The 26,833-nt window shown below is 47.5% G+C and overlaps 4 protein-coding genes across 4 annotated transcripts; 2 read left to right on the top strand and 2 right to left on the bottom strand.

Moving 5' to 3' along the window:
- Positions 1–112: 112 nt before the first annotated feature.
- Positions 113–6,545, bottom strand: LOC117843658 (chaperone protein dnaJ 10). The gene is made up of 10 exons (XM_034724313.1): positions 5,919–6,545; positions 5,768–5,827; positions 5,192–5,274; positions 4,814–4,973; positions 3,582–3,711; positions 3,147–3,305; positions 2,854–3,032; positions 2,659–2,739; positions 2,424–2,570; positions 113–612 (listed from the first exon to the last, which is right to left on the bottom strand). Exons 1-10 carry the CDS (start codon positions 6,003–6,005, stop codon positions 514–516), a joined length of 1,185 nt encoding a protein of 394 aa, XP_034580204.1. The 5' UTR covers positions 6,006–6,545; the 3' UTR covers positions 113–513.
- A 9,104-nt stretch (positions 6,546–15,649) lies between these two features.
- LOC117843843 (chitinase-like protein 1) lies at positions 15,650–17,560 on the top strand. Its single transcript, XM_034724571.2, has 3 exons — positions 15,650–16,359; positions 16,449–16,605; positions 16,761–17,560. The coding sequence occupies exons 1-3, from the start codon at positions 15,957–15,959 to the stop codon at positions 17,188–17,190; spliced, it is 990 nt and encodes a 329-aa protein (XP_034580462.1). The 5' UTR covers positions 15,650–15,956; the 3' UTR covers positions 17,191–17,560.
- Positions 17,561–17,836: 276 nt separating this feature from the next.
- Positions 17,837–21,992, bottom strand: LOC117843844 (methyl-CpG-binding domain-containing protein 2). The gene is made up of 5 exons (XM_034724572.2): positions 21,774–21,992; positions 19,909–20,437; positions 19,510–19,563; positions 19,047–19,216; positions 17,837–18,433 (listed from the first exon to the last, which is right to left on the bottom strand). The coding sequence occupies exons 2-5, from the start codon at positions 20,403–20,405 to the stop codon at positions 18,225–18,227; spliced, it is 930 nt and encodes a 309-aa protein (XP_034580463.1). The 5' UTR covers positions 20,406–20,437; positions 21,774–21,992; the 3' UTR covers positions 17,837–18,224.
- A 2,194-nt stretch (positions 21,993–24,186) lies between these two features.
- LOC117844317 (uncharacterized) lies at positions 24,187–24,723 on the top strand. Its single transcript, XM_034725052.1, has one exon. The coding sequence runs from the start codon at positions 24,187–24,189 to the stop codon at positions 24,721–24,723; it is 537 nt and encodes a 178-aa protein (XP_034580943.1).
- The last annotated feature ends 2,110 nt before the right edge of the window (positions 24,724–26,833 follow it).

Below are 26,833 nucleotides of genomic sequence, written 5' to 3' on the forward strand. Positions count from 1 at the left end.
CAAACTAACAATTGGCGTAGAGATCTCAGGAACATAAAGAAACATCAGGGGCGGCAGGGCACTGTGATCAGACAGACATTCAGACATCCCAGTCTCATCAGAGATTCAGAGCTGCAGAGAAAGCAGGAGATAATCGTTTTGTCACAAGACATGGTGTTGTTTTCACAGATGGGCCATAGGCTAAAACAATTATGCACCCATAGACACATGAAACAAAGAGGTGGTGATGGTTCATGTACGACAATGGCTGACCTGTTGCTGCACACAACAGCAGCACAAGCCTGCCTGCAGCCCTATACACAACACAAGGCTGACGTCGTTGCATGCTTGATTGATTGATTACACAACTGAAGAAAAGAAGAAAAGAAAAGATGCAATGGATACCAAGCTGCTGCCTCACTCTAATGCTACTAATGTCACAATACAAATGACGACCACGCCATCATCTACTACACAAGAAATATTGTACAAAATGACGACCCACACAAAACGGAGCTGCTGCACTCCAAGCAGTCATGGAATGGGGTCCCTCTGCGCGCCGGGTGGAGCAGCAGGCATTGGGAAGTTGTAGGAACAATAACCACCGAATTGAGGGGCCTCCACATATGGACTCTAAACAGAAAGAAGACAGTTGTTCAGTATTCTGTTTGACTGAGCAAAAATTCATGGCAAAAGAGTGTTTGTTTATCATATAAGCATCTTTAATCATATGAAAAACAACAATATACTGTTTTCTATTTCCGTGTTAGTTAAGTGCAATGTTGTACATGGAATTATTAGTAGGAATGCAACCAATGAAATGACCAACTGTGACTCTACATTTTGTATTCTCTTTTCATATAGTTGATGGGATGAAAGACAATCTAGGATGGACATAACTTGGAACTGATGTTATGCATGGCATGGCAGTCTAAAACTGGAGTTGGGCTTAACCACATCGAGCACATGCATAAGCGAACAGATTGGTTCACTGTTCGCCCATGTGAGATGTAAGTTCTTTTGCAAAGCTCACAGCACCAGTCAATCGGTCATTAGATCTGGTACTGGAGAAAGCAATAAAGGGAGCTTGTACTAAATTGCAAGAGGAAAATTAGTGAAACCCGATGAAGCAGGATTTATATCTTGGTCCAACATGCTGAGGTTTAGCTAACAGCAGTGACTTATCCAAAGGGCAAGTGGAAGTTGAAGTTGAAAATGGAGGTGCACAACAGCTAGGACAAGGGTAAAAGGCCAAATTGATGTCCTCTTGTTATGCCAATGCTTGTCTGAGTATGCTATATCTATTCATTTACAGTACCACCTCAGGTCAGCAAGCTTGATGTTTCAGACAAGCAAAATTAGCAGCAAACAAGTGGTTTTCCCTGTCTCAAATGTCAATTTTTCTTGACTGGAGGTAGTACTTTCTAACACCTGAAAAAAAAATCTATATTGAACCTACCACATATATAACTTCTAAAGAAAACAAACATGGCCAACTTTTGATATTCTTCAGACAACACCATTTACCTCCTCCCCGGAATGTTATACTATCTTCTCCAACACATGTATTAGCGATTAGCATTGACTGCATCACCAGAAAATCTGGCACTGGCTACTATCTACAGTTGGGCTGACTTTTGAACGCATCTAAGTCAGGTTGGTGTTGCACTGTAGTTCAATGTGACTCTTGATTGGGATGGAAAACTAGGGCTTCCGGAATTTTTCAAGTTGCATTGGGTAACTATTACTTGATAGAATATAAAAACAGTAGAATCTAAAACCTTGCATGTGTCAGGTTTAGTCCATGTTAATAACGCATCAGGGAGTACATAAGACTTGTAAACTCCCACAGATGTGTGTAATAAAAAAAGGAAAAAGTCCAAATTACTCCCCTCAAGTATAGAGAAAGTCTGGATAACCCCCTAAACATTTTTTAAACTTAATTTTACCCCCTAAACTATGCTATTTGGTTCAACATACACCATAATGCAATTTGTCATTTTTGTTTCTCCATACACTAGTTGAATTTTAATTTGATATTTTTAAAGATGGTAGTGGACATCATAATCTATGTTTAAAAATATATTATGAATTTTTCATCATTATTTTTCATATAATCTTAGATTTCAAGGATAAATTTATTATTAAATATCCTACCATGTCAAAATAATAATAATAAATTCATGATGTATTTTTCTAACATGTCTTATTATGTCTGCTATCATCTTAAAAAAAATTGAACTTAAAACTCCACTTGTGCATGGAGAGATTAAAAAGACAAATTGTATTAGGGGGTAAATTGAACCAAATGGCATAGTTTAGGGGGTAAACTGAACCAAGAAATACTTTAGGGGGTCATCTAGACTTTGTCTATACTTGAGGGTAGTAATTTGGACTTTTTCCTAAAAACAATCTTATACTCTTAGGTCATACCAAATAAGTACCTGGGCATAAGGAGGATTTGCATCGAATATTTGATCCCTAGGAGATTTTGGTGATGAATCCGGAGAGCTACCATCATTGTCATCTGAGTTATTTATTGTATTCTTCACTGCTGCTGGCTCTCCATCGGTAGCATTGAGCTTAACACGCTGCAGAATAAGAGTGCAACTTAGCTCAAGGAATAACAATGCATAACTTGCACATAAAACGCATAAAAATTTATATGAACAATTGTACCTGGAATATTTTGCCTAAAGTTTTCAATCCTTTAGCACGAGCTCGCAGTTCCTCTTTCCTGATGCTGCTGTCTTGAAGAACCTGATATTGATCGAATATTGAAACCACTGTCATAAGTTACGACAAAGGAATTTAAGATGGATATAAAAACATCTTTACAAAAAAATTGGAGGTAGACAAGACATGAAAACAGACCATTTGACACACATGTGATAGGGTTGCCTCTATATCAGCAACATTAAGCTTCCATAAGGAATCTACCATAACACTTTTGTGAGTCTGCATGTAAGCCTCCAATTCCTCTTCAGTGTAGTGGCACTCAGCACTAAGATGCTTCTTCAAGTCTTCCTGCAGCTGCATAAGAGCTATTGCACCTGCAGATACATAAAAAAAAACACTCATGAGCAAATTACGGATCTGTGCTAAGACCAACAGTACATAACTTAATTCATCTAAAGCAGAAAATTGTTCAACAAAATAACTTTTACCTGTCGCAGCTGTTACTTGGGATTTAATAAAATGTCCTTTGTTTCTGAACCATTCAGCTATAAACGGAACACCCAGATATAAAGCTTTCTTTCCAAGCTCCTTTGCAGCTTGTCTAGAATACACGTAACCAATAGTGCTCAGCATATCAACACCATATGCTGCAAATAAGCAAAATGGGACCAGAAAAGAACTCTGAGTTAATACTTAATTGTACTCAAGCTATGACCGTAAAAACAAAAGGAAGTGCTACTAAATGTTGTTTTGTTACTTGACTCATATACACAAGGGAAAAAAAACATTCAGAGGTACCGGGGTTGGGCTAAAGGCATCCAAAGCTGTTTGAGTTGTTGCATGGACATACAATTTAGCAAGTGATAAAAGGGTTATCATGAATGTTTTGGGGAGGTGAACAAAGGGTTATCATGAACACATACCTGCATTAGAGAGTCTAGTCACCTCAGCTTCAGCATGCTGGATAAATTCCTCTTTATTTCCTTGAACATAAAGGTGCAATCTATTTTTCAGTGCCTCTGCGAGCTTCTCCTCCCTTTCCTTCTGTACAACCTACAGTCATGATCAAACCCTTAAATAAGTATTACAGCAGAAACTAGAAAAGGCATGAAACACCAAGCACAAAATTAATAAATTGAATTTGGAAGCACCAAAAAAGATTTTGTTGTTGAATATTTAAAGCGCTCGTAAAGAACAGATAGTTTGGATAGCATTTTCCATACAGCTACAATAAATCACATCAAGTGTGGTTGATCTCAGTCACCGATGATGATTGATAAATCTGTCAGCCCCTAGTTTCGCCCATTTTATATAACAAAGATTCAATGGGATCACCTGTAATAACTTTCAAGCACTGCAGAGGACCAAAAGCATGAAGACTGATATTTGCTTAAGAAATGCCACACAGAAAGAACAAGAGCGTATATTATGTAACGGAGGAGTTTCTCAACTTCATTGTCCCTAAAGGCTTATTGGGGTTTACAGCACATGAAAGTTGTCAAAGAGTCGAAAAGCCGAAGTTTGTATACCGGCATTCCACATGTGAAGTGTAACGCACAGGTAAATCATTTTTCTTTACTTTGCGGAGTAAGGGTGGCGTTTGCTAGCCCAAGCAAGCAAAGTAAAAGCTTGCTTTCGCAAGCAACGAGGCAGCTTGCAAGGGATCCAAACGTGGCTACTGTTCCAACATCTTGCCTGGCAAGGTGATGCAAGTGCTAGAAAAGGATACAAAGTGACTATGAAGGCTGCCACCGACTTCTCATCCAGTGACAGGATTTAACAAAGAAATAGAAACAATCAGTGTCAAAGTTCAGTGTGTATGGATCGTGTTTGTATAACCTGACGCATAACATGTTAGAAAAGGTAATTTCAGTGAAGCAAAATACAAAACATTCCCAGGTATGTTCTCTTATTCCTGGCTTCTACTGTCAGGAGATTTATTTCACTGACCAATAGTTTCAGTTTCACTATAAAATTATTGAAGTAACAGTTAAAATATGTAACAAACCACCATGAACTGCTTGTGTAGTATATAGTGAGAAGCTAAAAAGCAATTTGTAGTCTTATATAAACAATCAGTTATGAATTTCCAATCAAGAATGAATATGTCAAATATAATGGAATGCCCATAAATCACTCTGGAAAAGAGCCATACTCGCATTTGCTCTTGCAGCCTCCTTTCATTGATTTGTTCATCTTCACTAAAACCATCAAGTGAAGCCATGGATGCCATCGCCAGTTGACCAATGTAATCCTCAAAGAGCTCGCTACCAAACAGCATTGCAAAAATTGCTGCAGGATCTATTATGGCTTCCCTATAGGTCATTGACAAAATATGTTAGAATGAAATCATCTACAAGATTCAACAACATATGGGATCAAATCACCCTACAGCTGGGAAAAAGAAGGAAACAATACACTATGTTGTATCTCTAAGCAGACAATTACACACATATTCTTTCTCCTAGATTACTCCAGTTCTTTAAATATGATTTCAACAGGTAACATAATGGGAAGTATTTTCAATACATACGTTGAAATACCAGATTTTCCATATGAGTCATAGGATTGCCGCTGTGTGGGGTCACTGAGTACTTGATATGCCTCCCCCAACTCCTGCAGTTACAATGAGGATGCAATTACTATTTTAGTCAGTATAATCTGTGTGATGACAGCCAATAGTATCTTGAAGTAACAAGATGCTCAGGGAAGGAATATTTCAAAAGTAAGTTGACAACGTGCTAAATGCTCTTCCATGATGGCCAGTTCAATGCAGATTGTTTTCTACCATGAACAACGAAATATTGCAGGCTACATGGCCACAATGGTACCACTGTTCATTCATCCATTTAAAGGTTCACCAGATCCTGAAACGCGAAAATGCTAGCACATTTTGAAAAAACTATAGGAGCACACAGATGGAGAATCGCGATCGCCATATTCCAACATCTAACAAGATGACAACATTGTTCTGGACAACTTCCAGCATCCAGCTCAGCCGCAGCGGCATGGTAGTTACAGAATGAGTAGTACGATCACGCTGCTGCGGTTGAGAGCTGAACAAGTAGCAGGTAGCATGGTAGGAGGACAGAGCCGAGCGAACACTTGCCTGGAACCTCGCCGCCGCGAGCGGATCATTGGGGTTCTTGTCCGGATGGACCTGCCTCGCCTGCAAACACCAGCAGCAACGGCCGAAATGAGGCCAAATCACCCTCTCGATCAACGGCAAAAACCACAGGGAGGAAGCGCGCGCGCGGCACCTTGATGTAGTACGCCTTCTTGATTTCCGCCTCGGTCGCCGCCGGGGTCACTCCCAGCACGTCGTAGTACCCCGTCTCCCTTACCATCGAACCAATCTACTCCTCTCCTCCACCTCCGCTCTCCCGGAGCTCCCGCCGCTCCGGCTCGATCGGAGCCCCCGCGAGATCTCCGCCCGCCCGCCGCTCACCTCCCCACTCCCCTCCCCTTCCCTCCGCGCGGGTGGTGCGAGACAGCGAGAGAGAGAGGGTGGCGAGGTGGCCGGCGCTGCAATGCTCTGGCGGCCGCTGGTGCTGGGGAATCCGACCATAAAGCGCGTCGAATAATTCGCGTGCTTTTTCCCTCCCCGCCACCGTATTATAATGCGAGGATGAGTCACATTGACATGGAATTCTCGGCTTCGCTGGTCAAAATCTGGTTCCCCTCGGTAAAACCCTCCCCGTCCCCGTCCCCCCAGGACGAGCTCGAGGTTGTTTAGCGTAATCCGCTCGCTGATCCCGCGGGTTAGCGACGCGCTGTTGACGTGGCGTGTGGTGGAGTGGAGCGGGTGGACTGGACCACATGGCCGGTGCGGTGGGGGAGGAGGAGCCCCGGCGCGGCGCTGACCCCTAGGAAAGAGAGGTCAAGAGGGCGGGGGCTCGGAGAGGGAAAGCAACGAGGGCCCACCGGGCAGGGACTCGGTTTGGGGGCGTCCCTATCTATCTCGTGGAAGATGTGTAAGAGCTTCAACTATAAGTTCATTAAAGCCCATCGGTTCCTATCTACATTACTTCTTCTTCCCCGTCACCTCCACCACGACTTCTCCTTCTCCGCGCCCGACATCTTGCACCACCGCCCCCTCTGTCGCTGCCCCGGCCGTCAGCTGTCGCGCTGCCCGCCCACCAAACGCCACGCCGTCTGTCTACCATCCGCCGCTACCACAGCTTCTTCTTCCTCACACCCGACAGCTTCTCCTACCCCCCCACCTCCTCTACCGCCCCACCCGCCGCGCCGCCCACCCACCATCCGCCGTCGCCCTTCCGAATTCGGCGTTCCTTATTGAGTGCGGTTATGCATCACAGAAGGCGACAGATCAGCCGATGTCACCTTCTGTTGCTGGCCTGCGGCCTGACTGGTCGGCCGCGTGATGATTACTGGGCTACGCGGGTCAAAGAATCGAGTGTAGTAACAGCTCACTAGAGTTGGTGATGTCATCCACATGCAAGAGCGTTCGAAAAGTAAAAAAGTCATAACTCTTGAACCAGACCTTCAAATCAAATTTTGATTGTACCATTAAATTTTTTATAACAAGATCTTCAAAATAAAACCCCACTTTACTATGTTTGGAGAATATTTTTTAAAAAACGGATTAATTAGTTATGACTACTGCGAACAAATGCTTGAACACCACGAACCAATAACTATTTTCTACGAACAAAAAATTAAACATGTTCTTTGAGTTCATAGATTTTGTTCGATGTGTATGATTGTTTTGTTCCATGGGTTTGTATAATTTGTTCCACGTGTATATGTCTCACAGAATATGCAACCTTGATTAAAAAATGTGAATTAAAAAAATCGTCCAAATATAGTCAAGTAGGATCTTGTTGTAAAGCTTTTATTGTTAGAAGTCCAATAGTGCAATCGGAATTTAATTTTGATGCTCGGTGTAAGATTTATAGTTTTTTAAGTTCCAAACGGTTTGCACGTGGGATGACATCATCAGTTTTGTCTCTTTTGCATGCATGCACCAGAACAAAACATTAAACATGATGGAAAAAGTATAATGAAAAAAAAACTCAGCATATGAACATTTGTATAGGATAAAAATAAAAATTGACAATGTCTACAACTAAAATTAGATTCCGATTGCACCAATAGATTGCCTACAACATGATCTTTGAAACAAAACCTCACTTGACTATGTCTCGAGACAATTTAATTTTTTAATATGGAATAATTAATATCAGCTACAACGAACACCTTCTTGAACATCGCGAACAAATGATTATTTTATGTGAACAAATAATTTAACATGAGGAACAAAATAATAATATACTCTAAACAAAAATAGTTGAAATCACGAAAAATTTGTTGTACAGTACCAAACAATAGAAAATTGAATATCACGAACAAATTAGTACACATTGCCGAACAAATTACATGAATTCATGGAACAAAACAGTTATAGACATTGATTATAAAAATTTGGGAGACAAAAAAAGATTTATAAACTTCAAATAAATTATAATAAATTACAGAATAAAAGAATTGTATGCAATGCGAAAATTATTACACAAACTTAAAAAAAAGTATTAGATAGGGAAGGAAAGGAAGGTGAAATGGAAGATTGAAGGAAGTAGAATATAAATAAAATTAAAAAATATGCATACAGTTTCTAAACATGAAAATAGAAAAAAATAGAAAAGATCATAATTCTACATGAAATAGAAAGGAACGTTTGAATGAATAATACATAGCATTGCAAATCAGAGAAAGTATATCTATTTGAGGAGTACAAAAGAAAAGATAGTAGAAAAATAGAAGAGAGGTGAAATGAATGGAAAAGGAAAAGGAAACAAAAGTAAAAGAAAAAAAGAGAAAAAACAATCATAGTAGAGTTGTATAAGCTTGCGAAAAAATTATAATATAAAGGAGTCTTCTAGGTTTTGATACAACTAAAAGAAACATAAAAGAAGTATAAAAGAAAAGAAGAAAAAGGAAAAAGAAAGGAAGAAAATATGTTAACTAGATAAGAGAAACAAATAACGGAAAGGAAAAAATGAATGAAAGAAAACACACGGAAGGAAACGAAACAAATAACAGACCGAAAAAAGAAAAAATACAGAAGAAAAAGAAAGCGGAGGTATAGATGTTCATTCGGGCCGCCTGGCCCGGTCTAGCACGGGCCCAACAAGGCCCGTTAAATTTCGTGTTGGGCCGTGCCCGCCCACGGGCCTCACCGGCACCCCAAGCACGGGCTTGAAAGGCCTTTTTCGTGCTGAGCCGACCCATAGAGCACGGCCGAAATCGGGCCCAGCGAGGCACGATGGGCTCCATGTCACCGCCGGATCCCTCGCCGCGACTGTCCGCTATTCCGGCGGCGGTGGAGGTGCTACGAGGGAGGGAGTCAGGGAGGCGACGCCGGTGGAGTGGATGCCGCTACGGAGGAAGGCGACGGCGGGGGAGGTCGCGAGGGACGGCGGCGGTGCTAGCGGAGGGCGGAGGTCGCGAGGGAGGAAGGTGACGTCGGTGCGGGCGGAGGTCGTGAGGGAGGGAGGCGGCGCCGGCGGCGCGCCGCCCGCCTGAGGGGAGGCCGCGGGCGGAGGGGAGGTCGAAGGCTCGGAGCCTCGGATGGGAGGCGACGCGGTCATGGGGTGGAGCCGCGGATGCGGAGCTCGGAAGGGTGGCGCTGTGGCGGCGGGTAGATGAGAATGGTTAGGGTTTGCGCTGGTTGATTTTGTCTGGTAATGGGCCTTAATGGGTCACCTCCTTGCCATCGTACCGAGCCGGGCCGCCCGTCGGGATGAGGCACCGGCCCTTGCTCGGCACGAGGCATCAAACCAAGCCAGCTCGAGCCCGATGAGCTATGGGTCGGGCTGGGCTTGGGACGGGCTAAAAAATCGGGTTTCGTGCCGGGCTATCGTGTTGCAGGCTGCATGGACATCTATAAGCGGAGGCACCTCTCCCTCCAAGTGCCAGCTCGCAACAGAAAAAAAGAAACAGCAGGGGCGCATAGCTAATTTGGACTGAAAATAAAAGAGACTAAGTTGGGCCAAATCACCAGCCCACGCATGTAACATCTTCACTTGACGATGTGTTTTTTTGTCGCGTACGCGACATATAGCAGCCCGCTTCCTCGTTGCCCCCACCACCGGCACTGCCCATCGGGTGTCCTTCTCTGCCCAGACGGCGGCTCTCCCGCGCCACCTCACCCTCCGTCGCCGGCCGTACCGCTGCTCCCCGACCTTCTCCTGTAAGGCGGGCGGTCATTAGAGGCCCGTCCCCCAGAAACCCAAAACCTTAAATCACCGCTGCCTCGACCACCACCCACTCATCACCGAGCCGCTCCAGCCCACATCCCACCCCTCCGTTCCCAAGGCGAGCCGCGCGAGGGCAATAGGGGCGAAGCGCGGCGGCAGGCAGAGAAGGAAGACGAAGCGGATCGGATGGCTATGAGTGCATGCACGAATCTTAAAGCATTTGCGATAACTAGTCTTCCCACCTTGCGGAAGATGGATAGGATTTCCAGGTTTGGGGTGTGCGTGGGTCCATAACCCCCTGCTAACTGTTGGGCCGGACAAGGCTTACTTTCTATTTCATCCAGTCAGTTAGAGATTTTTCACCTTTTGTTTCCCCTTTTCGTGATGTACTAAAATTAAACCTTTTGGGAATGAATCATCCAGTTATTTTTTGGGTCTCAAATAAAAGTATGTGTTCCTGCAAATAGAATTTCATAGAATTTTTGCACGGGTTGTTGGGTTTTATAGAACACACCACCATTATCGTCTAACCGTGTGTTTGATTACTGGGTTGGAGTGGATCGGAATGGGTTCGACCCCCTTCATCCCGTGTTTAGTTGAAAAATGATGTGGAATAGGTTCGATTCAGATGGGAATATTCCCACTTGATCCGGGTCGAGCAGATTCCTCCAAAATGGAGGGACCGCGCGGACCCAGATGGATGCCATGCGGCTCCGTCTCGCACTCGTCCGCATGCCTCCCTCGGTTGCCGCTGGTGCGCGGGGAGCAGCCGGCGTCGCCGGGCGGGGGAGCAGGGTGGGGCGTGGCGCAGAGGCAGGGCGGCGTGTGGAGGTTGGCTGGGGAAAGGGAGGGAGGGGCAGCGGCCGGCACAGGAGGAGGAAGGGAGGGGCGGTGCGCTGCCGGCGTAGGAGAGGGAGGGATGGGCGGTGCGGCGCGGGGAGCGGGGATGGTAAAGGGCCGGCGCGGTTGTGGCCGGTCCGGGGAGGAGGTAGCGCGGGGGCGGCTGGGCCGGGGAGAGGCCGGGGAGGAGGAGGGCTTGCGGGGAGGAGAGGAGGAAGAAGATGGAAGGGAGGGGAAAAAAGAAGAAGAGGATGATAGGTGGACCCCGCGGCTGACAGGTGGGACCCACAACTAACGGTGTTAAAAGGACATCCATCCCAACCTTCTCAACCTCTTCAACCAAACAAAAGACTGGGTCCAACCCATCCCTCTCCATCTCTCTCATCCAAATACGAGTTATGTCCACTTCAACCCACAAAAGTGGGTCACGTCGTGACAAAACCAAACGCATGCTAGCGTGCGTTTGGTTCCAAGACAAAGTGGGATGGGACAGTTCTGACCTAGTTTTGTGGGTTGGGATGATCCTATCTAGTGTTTGGTTGAGGTGGGATGGATCCATCCCTGTTTTTTGTTTGGTTGAGGGTTAAGAAATGCGGAATGGATGATACTTGTAACACCGTTAGCAACAGGGTTTAGTGGGCCCCATCTGTCATTTTAGGACCCACGCGTCATCCTCTGCCTTCTGTTTTCTTTCTTATCTTCTTCTCCCCGCTCCTTCTCTCTCCCACCCGCATCCTCCCCGCCGAGCTTCCTCCACCCCCATCTCCTTCTCTCCCCACCCGGCCGGCCCGCCGCCTCACCAGAGCCGGCCGCCGCCCCGCCCCGCCACCCTCCCCTCAGGCTCTGTCGTGCCGCGCCGCCCCCCTTTCTCCTCCCCATCCGCGCCGCCCCCTTTTCTCCTCCCCATCTGCGCCCGCCCGCCGGAGCAGCTCCTGGCCCACCCGCTTGGGGTCCCAGCCGCGCCGCCGGAGCACCTCCCACGCCCGCCCGCTGGCCCGCGGAGGAACTCCAGCTCGCGCTGCCGGCGGCGCGGCGCGCAGCGGAGTTCTAGCTCACTCGTGGCCAGCGCTCGGGGGGGGGGGGGGGAGGGGGGGAGTTCCCATGACTGCGCTCCAGTCGCCAGACGGAAGAAGACGGAGAGAGCGACGAGAAAAAGTGGGATGCCCCTGTCCGCTCGATTCGGAGGGATGGGACGTCCCGCATAATGATGGAATATTCCTCTTCGGAGATGACTCCGTTCCACTCATCTCTGAACCAAACATCCTTAAAAATGAGATCGTCCCGTCCCATCCTATCCTTGAACCAAACGCACTCTAAAGTAACTTCTTCGGGTTCTTCCTGCACGTTTGCTTTACCCTGGAAATCGTTTTCGCCGCATACAGTAAGACTGCAACGTGCCGGTCATTTGGTAGGCTACTTGCCTATTCCCAGCCCATGACGCGTCAGGAGGCTGATCGCTCCATTTGGCTTTGCCGCACTGCACGAACGAACACTTGGAGCGAGCGGCGAGCGGCGAGTGGATGACTGGATCTCTTGTCCGAAAGAGAAAAAGGGGAGGCCGGAATGGGCGGTGGAGGCGCGCTTAATTGTAGGTAGCGCATAGTACGTGTAAAGCGATTAGTCCGACGCCCCTACAGCTCCGAAAGCCCGCCTAATCGCAGCCCCCATCTGACTCGCACAAAAACACGCATGGGCAACGTGCTTTGAAGCAAGCTCTGTCACTCAGCTGCTTCTGCTACAAGTCTATCCATAATTTGTAATTTTGTATAGTGCCCAGCAATGGCTACACGGCTACACCTTCCTTTCCTAGGACCAGGTGTGGGACGAACATTCTGGAGGCTGCCGAAATGGGCGGGGCGGATGGTCGACGACCCTTCATCGCTAAGGCAAGGCAATTCATCGGCGTGTTTCGTGGAATCCTTTTCTTGTCTTTCTGAACTGGTTTCGAGTTATTGTATGAACTGGATGATTCAGAATGCCTAGTTGCTGACCGAGCAAGCAACAGGACAGATCACTGTAGCTTTGTTAGTGCCAACAGTGACGCTTGCGCTTGCAGGCTTGCAGCGACTTCAGACCGGACAGGGAGCAGCGATCCATTCGCGGCAGGCTCGTGATTGGCACATTCGAAGTAATTAACTGCAATTAGATTTGCCCAGCCTGGATCCATCAGCTCTGTGCTGATGCGTCCTCGCAAACCAGCATGGCGCGCGAGCACCAGATGAACCAGTGCGATCCGGTTGTTGGGAGGTCTGGCATGTTTGGTTCGAGGATTGGAGGGGGTTGGAATGGGTTGGATCCAATTATAGAGGTGTTTGGTTGGAGGGGATTGGACCCAGTTAAGGATATTCTCCTCAGATGCACGTTAGATGCATCCGGCTAAAACGAGCGGACGCATCCAACCCACATACACGGCGTCTCCCATCGTTACCGAGAGGAGGAGCAGGCGGGGAGAAGGAAGGGGCGGGTGGCGGCAGCCGGCGCTAGGGAGAAGGGAGGGGTAGGAAGAAAAATGGGGCGGGCGGCGGCGGCCAGCGTTGGGGAGAAGGGTGAGCGCACGACGGCCGTGGGTCCCTCGCCGAGGGCCGCCCTCACGTTCCCTCACCGAGAGGCCACCGTGGGGGCAGCGTCGCAGGCTCTCGCCGGGGGGCTGCCGTCGCGCACGCCTGGAGGCTACCGCCACATGCCCTCATTGGGGGCCGCCGCACGCCCTCGCCGAGGGCCGCCGCTACGTGCGCGCCACTCCCTCACCACTGGGGCAGCGTGGGGATCCCGGCGGGGGTGGATGGAGCCATCGACAGGGAGCGAAGGTGGGACCGATGGGGGAGGATGAGGTGGGGCTCGGGGGAGGAGAGGTAGGGCTGGCGGGGAAGGATGAGGATGAGGAAGAAGGTAGAAGAAAAAAAATAATACAAGAGAATGATAAGTGGACCCCACAATTTACTGTAGCTAATAGTATTAAGGTGGGATCCATCCTATTCCAGTAATCCTTCCAACCAAATAAAAAACTGGGTTGGATCCATATTTATCAACCAAATATGAGATGGGTTGAACCCAACCCAAAAAAGTGAGTTGGAGCCGACCCAACCCACTTCATCCCAAAACCAAACACATGCTAAGTATCCCTACCAAGCACCGTCGCACACCTAATTTCGATTTGATTATTCACGTGACAAGCGATCTGTCTTTGAGCTGCGAGCTTGTCGCTTTCAGAAATGGACACACGGAGATTGTTGAACAATGCATGCTTGAAACATTCTAGAAGATTGTGGAGATCTTAAGAGACTAACTTTGCCATGTATAAGGATAAGATAATTGCATGGTAAGAAGGTTCTAGAAAATTGGAGAGAATGCATGAGCTATAGTTGCCATGCTTCATGGTGAAGTGTAGAATACTCTAGAACTAGATATTTTAGCATGGTAAAATATGAGAAACTAGATAAGGATGAGTAGGGTTCTAGAGTTAGGATATTTTGTATGGAAGAGTGTGGAAGTTGCCATATTGCAACACCACAATGATTATGAGCACCTATGAATAGAGGTGCTCCCTTACCTCCTAGCCATACCATAGCATAGAGTGGCATGTGAGCCATAAGTGAAGAGATGGCAAGGTTGCCATGTAGTATAGTGGTATCATGGTAGGGTAGCCACGTAAAAAGTGTAAGAGTGAGTGTTGTATCAAGTTGTGAGTAGGTGAATAAAAAATTTGAGTTCCTTGTAAAGAGTTGGTCTCCCATATAGGTATCGGTTTGAAAGTCTCCTCAGAGTAGTGTGGGTATAAAGTCCACAGAAGAAGTGGTGTCACACCACTTTGGTGCTACTTCTAGGGAGTCGGTGTTAAGGTTGGAGCGCAGATTTCTCAACATCGATTATTCGAAATGTCTACGACAAGTTAGATATACAGTTACAATGTTCCTTTTGATGCGATACGAGAACAATTGTAGTATCCATTTCAAGAAAATAGAGAATCAACACATTACCCGGTGTTGATTGATTTTCAAATCCTATTGTGGATATCATCCGACTCCTTTTATAAACCGATACATGATGCTGCGAATAAGATTCGATCAAATTTATGAACTTGATCAACAATAAATTTTCAAATACTATTACTTAGTATGGAAACATAAAAGTTAATTTGTTATGTAATACCACAAATTTCTTTGATTCTTGAAAGTTTTTTAACAAAAGATAGCGTCAATGGCGTATGCTAAGATCACATTATACCCAAAACATCAAAAAAACTTTCTATGAACAACATCCTTTATTACCTCAACAAAACTCCAAAACAAACATAATATTTTTTCTACAAGACGTCGAAACAAAAACCATAAAATGCATCACATACCATAAATCATCAACTACATTTCAACCATATTTTCCAGGATCATGTAGGAAGATATCACAGGAGGGATAGTTTGGTGCCAGATTGTTGCGCATCACGTGTTTTTATTCTAGTGCCAACCGTCTTACCGTGTAATGGAGGAAGAAGGCAAGACAGAGCTATGATAATGTGTTTCCTCCTTTCTTAATTGTAAAGAATTTTTTTTTCAATTTTTAGTAGTATAAGAGAATTTATAGTATTCTACAATTGTGCCAGCTCCCCTTTAGATAGCTCTTGATTTGATTGTCATAATTAACGATCAGGGTAGACAGTGTTCGGTTGGGTCTTTGATTGGATATTACAGATCACATGTTCATCGCACCACTAGCTAAATTTGAAGATGGAGAGCTTACTTAAATACAACTCTTGAATTTTCGAAAAAAACCTTGAATTCAAATAAAATGGAACGTTAAACTTCAATCGAGTAATGCCGAACGATTCCTATGCTGTTATTCCGTGTTAACTATTAACGGAAAAGAACGTAAAGCAGAAAATCATTTTTTTTGCAAAAACAGCGGCGGGCATTTTAGAGCAATACACCGAAAAGCCACATCCTGCGTTGCTGCCTGGCTGGGCGCTTCTTCCCCCTTGACGGCCTCCCGCCACCGACACCCACCACTTCCCCGTCGGCGCATGTGCTGTTGCCACTTCGCTTTCCCCCATCCCTTACCTCACACTCCTTGCCACCGATTAATCTCCTCCCCTCCAACCACCGCGAGATCTCCAGCTACCGCGCCCTCCAACTACATCGCGCGCGCATTCGTCAGATCCAGAATCGAGCCCCCGGCTGAGATCCAGCTAACTCTCTAGCGAGCTTCCGACCGAGCAGCGGGGATCAGAGAGAGAGGTAGAGAAGGATGAAGCGGAAGATGAGGAACAAGATCATCCTGTGGTCGCTGGCCGTGACGGCGGTGGCGGTGCTGGTGGGCGGCACGATTGCGCTGGTGCTGACGGCGGGGACATGGAAGGCCAAGATAAAGAAGTCGCAGGAGAAGATCTGCAACAAGGGGTGGGAGTGCTCCGGGAGCAAGTACTGCTGCAACGACACCATCACCGACTTCTTCAAGGTGTACCAGTTCGAGAACCTCTTCGCCAAGCGCAACACCCCCGTCGCGCACGCCGTCGGCTTCTGGGACTACCAGGCCTTCATCACCGCCGCCGCGCTCTTCGAGCCGCAGGGGTTCTGCACCACCGGCGGCAAGCAGATGCAGATGATGGAGCTCTGCGCCTTCCTCGGGCACGTCGGCGCCAAGACCTCCTGTAAGCAAAAGATTCTCCTCTGCTCTGGTTGCTTGCTCTGCTTCGATTTGGTTCGAGGAGGAGTTGATTGACCGGCGGCGAAATTGCAGGTGGGTATGGCGTGGCGACCGGCGGGCCGACGGCGTGGGGGCTGTGCTACAACCACGAGATGAGTCCCGACCAGACCTACTGTGACAAGACCTATACTCAGTACCCCTGCGTCGAGGGCGCCGAGTACTATGGCCGCGGCGCGATCCCCGTCTACTGGTAATGCTGTCCCCGCTGTTCATGCTCGCATTGAGCTTCCAGTTAACCATTCAAGTTCTCTTGTTTGCCATGGCTCGCCGGATAGCAGTAGAAATTCGCAGCCATGCTCTGGATTTTCGGTAGTCTGATGTGGTTGGTTACCTTAACTCTGTCAGGAACTACAACTATGGCGCAGCGGGCGACGGGATCAAGGCGGACCTGTTGCACCACCCCGAGTACTTGGAACAGAATGCGACGCTCGCATTCATGGCGGCAATGTGGCGATGGATGACGCCGATCAAGAAGAGTCAGCCATCGGCACACGAGGCCTTTGTGGGTACATGGAAGCCCACCAAGAATGACACGCTCAGCAAGCGCCTGCCTGGGTTCGGCGCCACCATGAACATACTCTACGGCGAATCAATCTGTGGCAGGGGATTCCTCGACGCCATGAACGTCATCATCTCGCACTACCAGTACTACCTTGACCTCATGGGGGTTGGCCGTGAGCACTCTGGTGACAACCGCGACTGCGCTGAGCAGGCACCGTTCAATCCCTCCAGCAAGCCGGATGACCAACAGCAGCAGCAGCAATCAGGAAGCTAGAAGGGACCCATTACTGCGGCCACACGTGTTGTACACCTGTTCTTGCCATTGCCACTGATCAAGCTTCCTGTGCTACTGTGAGCTACTGATTCTTCAGAATGTGTGGAGCTGCTTTGGATTGATGTTGCTTTGAGTGGCTGATCAGAAGACTTTATGTGCTGTCTATGGGAATTGAGATATTTGTAGTCGTTGTACCATGGTGTCCATAGATAGTCTGTTTTCATTTCCTTGATTTTGTCAGATACAACATACATGTGTTAAAAGAGGATGGTTCAGACTGAAACATACAAGGCTTTTCTGAACTTCTGTATTCCTGCTACGAAACATGTTTAAAGAGGATTCAATTGAACATACGTTGACTTTCTCCCAACTTTCGGTCTATCTGATATCATTAATTTGTTACACTTCCTGAATTTGAGTCACCATGCTCATGACATTTCTAGACAGAATTATTCTCAGGTGTCCCTTTCCGTTTATGTTAATTCATTAAACAACAAAACACAGCAACTGAAAGAGGAGGAAATGTGTCATGTTTCTACGTGATTGTTATGTGCTAAAGATAGGATCACACCGCCGAATCAGAAACGTTTTAAGAAATGCAATAGCACTGGCATTGACATTTCACCACCACTGCTGCTGGTCCATCTAACAAAAAGAACATGAGATTAAAATCTGACATTCAGCAGAACTAGGTCGCTACGACAGTTCATCTTACACAAAGAAAGATCGTGAAAAACACTAATCTTACATAAGTTGGTTCTCCTAGCTAAGTACATGGTAACAAACATACTTATCCGCAGGAGTTCCATACGGCTCTCAACTCTGATACAAACATTTCGTTAAGCTGCTGCCCCCAAAGTGTCGGATTTCAGGTCAGCCAGCCTCTGTGCTTTTAACTACATGTAAGGCTAGTGTGGCCTCACAAAACAGAGAAACCGACTCCCAAGTGCAATGGAAAGCAAATAGAGGGGAAGCGGGCCCGTAAAACCATGAAAGGGGGCAGTTGGCATTACAACATCAGCCACTAATACTTTTCAGGTAGATGTGTCTCCGTTCTGAGCATCCTCCAACTTTGGTTTCAGTTCATCAGAGAGATGGTTTGACTCTTCTGACAAAGAACTTCCTGTTTTTCTCTTCCGGGTTAGCTCTATCTCTTCTGATCCAATTGTCTCATCAGCGTGAGAAGCTTCTTCGCTAGCATCCCCCTCATGTGCTGTAGGAACTGCCCAGGATATGGGGTTCACTGAAATGAAAAGTTCAAATGTGGAATCAGAAAATTATAATGAGTCTAGCCGTGCACATACTACAACAAACAGCAACCAATTGACAGAGCTAATTAGGCTTTTTATTAAAATGCGGAAGAGAACTTGCTGCATAAGTTAACACTTAACAGTAAGTAACCATGATGAGCAATGGTTTGACGTGAAGAATGTAGGCCTGTTAGCATCTACAATAGAGATCCCAGGATATTACTGGGCAATTTGCAGTGAAAACATAGTCAACATATGGTAGTTAGCAAGACTGTTTGGATAGTTTTGGGTGGAAACAGTTTTCCCAAAAAATCCCCACCACCGAAATAGCCCCACAAGAAATTCATTTTGAATTCTTATGTACCACAACACCATTCCAACAGGTTAAATAAATTTACTACTCCCATATATAATCAGGGATTCAATCTGCTTAAGTAGTCCGGAACCCAGATAGCTACAATTGTATATTTTCCAAACCTCTGCTAGTCTGCCCATATATTTGAGGCCATATCATTCATGATTTCATATGGAAAACTTTATCTAAGAGTAATAGTCATGCACTATATTGGCAAGTTATTATTAGTTTGTCGATACACAATTACGGACCTTCTTCTGGTTGAAAAGACTTGGAGATGACTGTACTTGCTTCATCACTTGGATTTACCAACTTCGGTTTCTTTTTGACATAGTCCTGCCGCAGAGGTCTAGGTATCTGGAATGAAAACTGAGCTAAAGTTACACCCTGTGCAACATACTCCGGATTCTCTTGGAGGAACCTGCCAAAGACATGGAGACTTTAAGACAGACAGGTGGATATATGTAAAAAATTCAGAAATAATAAATAACTGATGCAGTGCATAACTGATATAATTAACATCCGCATACTAATCATTTGGGATATCTACTCATAAAAACTATAAAAAAACAAACAATATTTGTTGTGTAAGTTCTGCATCAAGAATTCAAGATGTTGCAACTTTTCACAATGCAATTTCAGGAAAAATCTAAAGCTCAGTGGATAAAGAATGGCATTCGAGGATGTATTGAAGAAACAACTAGAATGGCGTACCTATCAATTTCAACCAGAGACCTTAGCTTCCTTCCAGTAGGAGAGGTATAGTACCTGAAAACAAATTGAAGGTTGCGCAAACTATCAAGTTCAGAAAATGCAGTAAGAAATATATAACTTTGTATGTTCCACATGTAACGAATTGTACCAACAATACTGCAGGCATGCATGTAGAACTTTTCCTATCTCCATGATATTTTGGAGAACATTTTAGAAAAATCATAATGTCCCAACCAAAATGCAAGCACAAGTAAATGTAAGCACCTATGTTTTGGGTTGTTTTCTAACTGATGATGATTTGAAAGGAAAGATGGGAGCCAATAAAAATTGGAACTAAATTGCCTTGCAAAAGAGAATAAGATCAGAGCAATTCAGTACTGAGAGAAAAGCATTACTTACACATCAGCAAATTTGGTGCCCCCTTCACCCCTTATCCTGATCTGCCTTTCCCATCCAGGAGGGGGCTGTGCAATATTGGGTTTGTCAATAGCCCAAAGCCTGCTTCCATCCTGAGATATATCTTCTGGGTCATTGCATGTTACATTGGGTCTCCACTCACGAGCTCGTTTGCATACAAAAGGTTCCTGTATAATGCGTTCACGAATTTCTTCATACTTCTGTTTTGTTGGAATAAGTCTCCATTTGAAACATTTAGCACATTGGACTGTGAATGCCCCAATAGATGGCGATATCCCCCTTGTTATGACTGATTTCTGCGAGCGGTTTTCTCCTAGTTCGTCCTGCTCTTTATCTCCTGCTTCATGGTTGAAAACGACCATTTGATTTGATGCGCTTTCAGAAGAAAAGTCATCATTTTCAAATCGGGGGCCATTAATATCAGAGGGCACAACAACCCGACTCTTCTTTGATGATTGAGGAGATTTAGAACTTTCCATAGGTTTTGTGCAAATTGTTAGAACCTAGGTACCTGCAGTTGGTAAATGTTAGAATTCCATGCTATGAACAGAAGAATGGTTCCCATGTCAAAAATGCACACATCATGTAAACAACATGAGATGCCCAATTCACTATGAATATGGCTAGAAAATTGTAGCACAGAATTAACAACAATATACAGCTGAGTGCAAGCAATAAAAAGAAAATAATCTGAACATAAATAAAGATGAATGAGGCATCATTACTTATTTATTCTTTCGCGAGTGATGCCAACTATAGTCAATTCATTTAGATGATAATGCACTTTCAATTTCTGTCCCTTATTGCTATGCAAAATCAGCAGTAGCTCTGAAAGATTTTTGAGATGCTTTGGACTCAGAATATACATTCAACAACCCTAATCTGATGGTCTAAAATGAGAGACGCATATTTGGTCGATACTAGCTGTGGGACAAATACCAATGCAAAAAAAAGGAAATGAAAGGTTATATATGTAATACAGGAGGAGTTCTTTACTTAATTTCCTTTTAGTTAGGTGGCCTGAATTATAATAGGAGTTACATCTAGGACTCAAAAAGCTCAAATATTGCATGAATAATAGTAGTATGATGCAAGATATCCTGGTCTGCATAAGCAAACCAACCAACTTGATTAAAATTAGGCAATAAAGGCTTATACTACCTCATAGGCAAGAATAGCTAGAACAATCTTTCAGAACAAGTTACAAACTGTTTGTATGGCACAGATTCAAGAAGAATCCCTGAATTCAGATTAATGAGCTTTAAGGTGCAGTTGTGATTGCTTATTTTATGCTCCAATGAAAAAGAGACTGTTATGTGTAGCATAATGCACACAAGATAAAGCTGCATATTCCTCGTTAAACATTCCACTCTATGGATTCTCAATTGTCGACCCAATACAACAAGCAGATCTCAGCACCAGGAACACATCTCAATGGTTGGCCTAGCCTAACACAAACCATTAGATCAAAGAACATAAACAAACTCGAACAGTAACCTATCCACCCGCAAATTATTCCATAGGAATGTCAAGATGAAATTTAGAGACGACAGAAGAGTCTGCAAAAAACCCTATGCACAGAGCCAGGGTTAATGCGGGCATGGCAATTTAGAAAATGAACAGCACCCGTGCCTAAGGCAGATCGATCTTGCGCACTGAAGAACCTAATTAAACCATGCGTGGATGAATTAGACTGCCACGCAGACGCAGCAAGCAAATGGAACCCGGTTGAACAGAGAGATAGTGGATGATTTGGATGCAATTGCTCTCACTCGCAGCAAAGAGGTGGTTTCCCTAGAACAAAGTAATCTCCAGACCAACCCGTCCAGCTAGCCGAGGTCACTCACCAGCGAGCGAAGAAACCGATTCGAGCCCGGACGGATCTCCTCCCCGCGCCGGCTCAGTGTCTAGGATGCGAGCATGCGGGCGGCCCCGAACGGCGGCCTCGGAAGAGATGGAGAGGACGAGGGCTGAGGCTTGGGGCTGGGGCTGGGGCTGGGGCTGGGGCCGGGGAGCTCCGGCGAAGAACGGCGGGTTTACTGCGGAGGGGAGGGGTTCGGGGATGGGGGATTTGGGGGTACTCGCGTTCTCCGCCCGGACGGTGCCCCCAATCAGGTCTCGGTCCGAATGGGAGGAAGCACGTGCGTGCGCCCGCGGCCTGGTCCTCGCTGACGGCAGGAGCCACTGCTAGGGAGCTACTGCTACGGCAGTGGCCGATTCGTTACCGTCCGATCACGATAGGACGACCGCTCTCTTCACCGCCGTCGTCAATACTCTCTCCATTTAAGTTCGTAAGCAGTGAATCTGAGCAAAATAGACCCAGCCCGACGACCTGACCCGAATAATAAAATAAATTAAATTTCCACTAGAAAATTATGGGCGGGCTGGTCCGAGCTCGAGCCCAGCACGATTTTGTTGGTCCGGTGGAGTTAATGTTGGGTTGGGTGGAGATTTTGGGCTCGAAAAAAACTAGCTTTTTGCCGGCCCGACTCGGCTATTTGCTTAGATCTATTAATATACGATCTTTTAAATAACACTTTGACTATTCATTTATCTTATATTATATTATTTATGTTTATAAACTTATAACTATTGTAGCGGTACATTATAATAATAAAAAAGTAATAGTTAAATTATTATCAAATATTGTAAAGTTTAAATCTTGATATGCATGTACACATAAAAATGGATGGAGTAATAAAAATGGAGGGAGTAATAAATAAAAATAAAATTGTAATCTTAATTTTTATTTACACCTTATAAATACAAATGGAGGGGGTAATAAATATTGGGGAGTTTTCTTTCTGTCCGAATTTCTTCAAATCTATCTTTTTTATTGGAAAGCTATGTTTTTTCTTAAAAAATTGCACGGAGCTATTAAGCACCCAGAAGTCCCCCATCAAATATTCCACGGTAATTATCGGATTTAGTGACCGACAGTCTATCAGGAGGTTACCCAGGTGGTAGATTTGTAGGCGGGGGAGATCACAAGATCAAGAGCTTGAATGGTAACATAAGGGCGCAAGGTTTAGACAAGTTCGGACATCCGGAGAGTAATACCCTACGTCCTGTGTTCTGGTGGATTGTATTGCTGGTATGGGATGCGAAGAGTTGATGTGCATTGGGTTGAGGCGAATACGAGGCTCTCGTCAATGGGCTCCGCATCGCCATCGAGCTGGGCATCCGATAGCTTGACATCCGAGGCGACTCGTAGCTAGTCATCGACCAAGTCATGAAGGAGTCAAGCTGTCACGACCCCAAGATGACGGCGTACTGCCACGCAGTCCGCCAGCTCGAGGACAAGTTCGACGGTCTCGAGCTCAACCACGTCGCAAGACGCTTCAACAAGGCAGCCGACGAACTGGAAAAGGCAGCATCCGACCGGAGGCCAGTCCCCGCTGGCGTCTTTGTTAGTAACTTGCATAAGCCCTCGGTCCTCTATGAAGAACCGGGAGAGGCCGGCAACGACCCACCTATCCCGGACCCAGAGGCCGCCCCCTCCGACCCCAAGGTTATGGAGATTGACGCAAAACTGGCAAATAGGCCGGACCCTCTGCCTGACTGGAGAGCTTCGTACCTCGACTACCTCATCCGCGAGTCACTCCCGACGGACAAGACGGAAGCGCGGAGGATTGCCCGTCGTGCCGAGTCCTTCATCATGATCGACCGAGAGCTCTACAAGAGAAGTCATACTGGGATCCTACAACGCTGCATCCCCTCCGAGCAAGGAAGGTCGCTGCTCCATGACATCCACGCCGGGGCTTGGGTCACCATGCCGCACCAAGAACCCTCATTGGGAACGCTTTCTGACAAGGCTTCTACTAGCCAACGGCGATCTCCGATGCCACCAGTGTGGTACGCACCATCAAGGGATGCCAATTCTACACCCGGCAGAATCGTCTGCCTGCCCAAGCACTCCAGACCATCCCCATCACATGGCCCTTTGCGGTTTGGGGTCTGTACCTTGTCGGGCCCTTCAAGAAAGCGCCCGACGGCTTCACCCACCTACTCGTCGCCGTCAACATATTCACGAAGTGGATCGAGGCTCGACCGATCGTGCAGATCAAATCCGAGTAAGCGGTGCAATTCTTTACCGACATCACTCATCGCTTCGGAATCCCCAACTCCATCATCACGGACAACGGCACGTAGTTCACCGGGAAAAAATTGCTCAATTTCTACGACGATCACCGCATCCGTGTGGACTGGTCGGTCGTGGCACATCCCCGTACGAACGGACAAGTTGAGCGGGCCAACGGCATGATACTCCAGGGTCTCAAGCCACGGATCTTCAACCGCCTCAACAAGTTCGATGGCCGATGGGTTGCGGAACTCCCCGCGGTCCTATGGAGCCTGAGGATGACCCCCAGCAACGCAACCGGCTTCACCCCTTTCTTCATGATCTATGGGTCCGAGGTGATCCTCCCCACCGACTTGGAGTATGGGTCACCGAGGGTCAGGGCGTACGACGAACAAGGGAACCAAACATCCCTCACGAACGCGCAAGACCAGCTAGACGAAGCACGAGACGTGGCCCTGCTACACTTGGGCAAGTACCAACAAGCCTTGCAATGGTACCACAGCCGTAAGGTATGGGGCCGGGCCCTCAACGTCGGCGACTTGGTGCTCCGCCTCATCCAGAGCAACAAGGGTCGGCACAAGCTGACCCCGCCGTGGGAAGGTTCGTTTGTCGTTGCGCAAGTACTGCGACCAGGCACGTACAAACTAGCGACCCCCGACGGGCAAATCCTCACCAACGCTTGGAACATCGAACAGCTAAGTCACTTCTACCCCTAGTTGTCATTTCTGAAGTTATGTATAAACTTCTACTATTTGTTTGTGGAAAAAGCTGTTTCGGGTCGCTTTCGCTAAAGTTTTTTTCCAAGCTTAGGGATATCCGACCCTGGCTCTCGCCTAGGGTCGAATATCCCTCGGGGGCTGTCAAGGGCTCTAGCTCAAGACACTTGGCGTCTTCTAAAAACACCACTTTTTTCCAAACCGACCCTCTTCCTAAACGTTTGGGCGCGGGAGGAGAAGAGTGTGCGAACGACGCTCGGCAAGACCGATCAGACTGCGAGAAACCTACGCCTCCGACGGCTACGGTGCCTTTGCTCATCGGCGCTTCCCGACCTGTCCGACTTGCATTTTGATCTTTCCGAACCCATAACATAGAAAGAGGATTGAAAACCTTTTTCGAAAACTGTATAAACAAAAAGGCTTCTCTATCCATCGCAAAAACAAGATTAAGTTTACTTAATTCATTACATTTTTTGGGGGCACCTTTGCCCGATACAGCATCTCAAGGACGCTCAGGCAGGACTGCCTCCTCCTCCAAGAGCCACGCCAAGGCCTGCGCGGGAGTAGCCACCGACGCGTCGACCTCGTCCAGCTCGGCTTCAGTATAGCCGGAGGCGTAGCCCTCGCTCATCAGCTGGAAGTTGAGGCCGGCGTAGTGGGAGCTGAAGACGCCAAAGGCCCGCTTCACGCTGATGCGGAGCGCGTCCCGAGCAACCTTGCGCGCCCGCCGGTACGTCCCGAGGACACGAGCCGCCAGCGAGCTCGTCCCCTCCTCCTGGACGACTCCAAGGTCTTCACAGACCATACCAACGGCGCTCCGCAGGTTGGCGAGCTCGACGTGCTCCTCATCAGTGGCGGCTCTCAACCGGGCAAGGTCGCCATCAAGGCCTGCTGAAACCACAAGAAAAAATCAGGACTAGCGGTACGCGCCGGGACAAGCAAGAGGAAAAAGGATGATGAAGTCCTTACCATCAGCGCGGGCTCGCTGCTCACGTTCCCGGACAAGCCCTTGGGACACCGCGGCCTGAAGCCCCTGCACTTGTCCCCCGGAGCTGGCTGACCTCTTCCACAAGATCGGCCGCCACCCGCTCGGCCTCGACCTTCCAACCCGCCTCGACGTCGCGCTCCTGCCGAGCCGTGTCACGCTCTTGGCAAGCCGCGTCGCGCTCCTGCCGAGCCGTGTGGCGCTCGCGCCGAATGCGCTCGACAGTCTTCTGAAGGGCTCCGTGCTCCTTCTTAACCCGGGCGAGCTCCTCGACGTCTTGGCGGGCTTTCTCGGTGGTAACCCGGAGCTTGTCCTTCGCCCTCCTAGCGCCCGCCTGCGCCTCCTTCTCCTGCGCGCACAGGTGAGCCACCGTCTCACCAAGGGTGGCGACAGCCTGGGGGGCAGCGGCGAGCTGTCCAGTTAGCTCCCCGTTCCGCCGCACCTCCTCGAAAAGGCGTTCCCAGACCCCCCCTCTCGCGTCGGAGGAACTCGGACTTCCTCCGGCTGCAGTCCCTGAGGGCTTGCAGGACGATCTGCGCTTGAAACTCGTTTGGAGAAAAAGGAGCAGAGAAGGGAAAAATGACCACCGAAAAGAACACCATACCTGACCGGCAGGGGCGACAACGTCATGCAGCCTTCCCATCGCAGAGGATAGGGCGGCATGAACGTCTTTGAGCCCTCCCTGCACCTCCAGCCACCTCTCCTACTCCCCGACGTCATCAAGGACGAAGAGGGGCTCCTCCGGGTCTCCACGGGGGGCCCAACGCACGGTCGGTCCTCCCCACGCGTTGGGATCACGTCCAGACCTGACGATGGCGCGGGAGGACTCCCCAACAAACGTCGATGGCCTCTCGACCGATGCAGACGGTCCTTCCGGAGCGGGCACCACCACCTCTGTCTCCGCTGCCGGGGCAAGCGCCGTCGTCTCCACCTCCAGCGCCAGAGTAGACGCCGCCGTCACCTCTACCACCATCGCCTCCGTCTCCACGCCCGGCGTCTCAGGTACGGACGCCTCCCCCACCGGCTCTTCCTCCGCCGCGTCATCAATGAATATCACCTCGGTGGATGGAGGAATCCGAGGGGCAACATCCTCTCCCGCGGAGTCAGCTGCAAGGGCGGAAGAGG

Source organism: Setaria viridis, chromosome 2, assembly GCF_005286985.2.
Source record: "Setaria viridis chromosome 2, Setaria_viridis_v4.0, whole genome shotgun sequence".
Classification (NCBI taxonomy): Eukaryota; Viridiplantae; Streptophyta; class Magnoliopsida; order Poales; family Poaceae; genus Setaria; species Setaria viridis.

Coding starts and splice junctions, on each gene's coding strand:
- LOC117843658 (XM_034724313.1), bottom strand. CDS start 6,005: ATGGTAAGGGAGACGGGGTACTACGACGTGCTGGGAGTGACCCCGGCG. Junction 2,740..2,853: donor TATCACATGTGTGTCAAATG/GTCTGTTTTCAT, acceptor GATCAATATCAG/GTTCTTCAAGACAGCAGCAT. Junction 613..2,423: donor CAAATCCTCCTTATGCCCAG/GTACTTATTTGG, acceptor CTTTCTGTTTAG/AGTCCATATGTGGAGGCCCC.
- LOC117843843 (XM_034724571.2), top strand. CDS start 15,957: ATGAAGCGGAAGATGAGGAACAAGATCATCCTGTGGTCGCTGGCCGTG. Junction 16,360..16,448: donor CGTCGGCGCCAAGACCTCCT/GTAAGCAAAAGA, acceptor GCGAAATTGCAG/GTGGGTATGGCGTGGCGACC. Junction 16,606..16,760: donor GGCGCGATCCCCGTCTACTG/GTAATGCTGTCC, acceptor TAACTCTGTCAG/GAACTACAACTATGGCGCAG.
- LOC117843844 (XM_034724572.2), bottom strand. CDS start 20,405: ATGGAAAGTTCTAAATCTCCTCAATCATCAAAGAAGAGTCGGGTTGTT. Junction 19,217..19,509: donor TCTCTGGTTGAAATTGATAG/GTACGCCATTCT, acceptor TGTCTTTGGCAG/GTTCCTCCAAGAGAATCCGG. Junction 18,434..19,046: donor GTCTTTTCAACCAGAAGAAG/GTCCGTAATTGT, acceptor TTTTCATTTCAG/TGAACCCCATATCCTGGGCA.
- LOC117844317 (XM_034725052.1), top strand. CDS start 24,187: ATGATACTCCAGGGTCTCAAGCCACGGATCTTCAACCGCCTCAACAAG.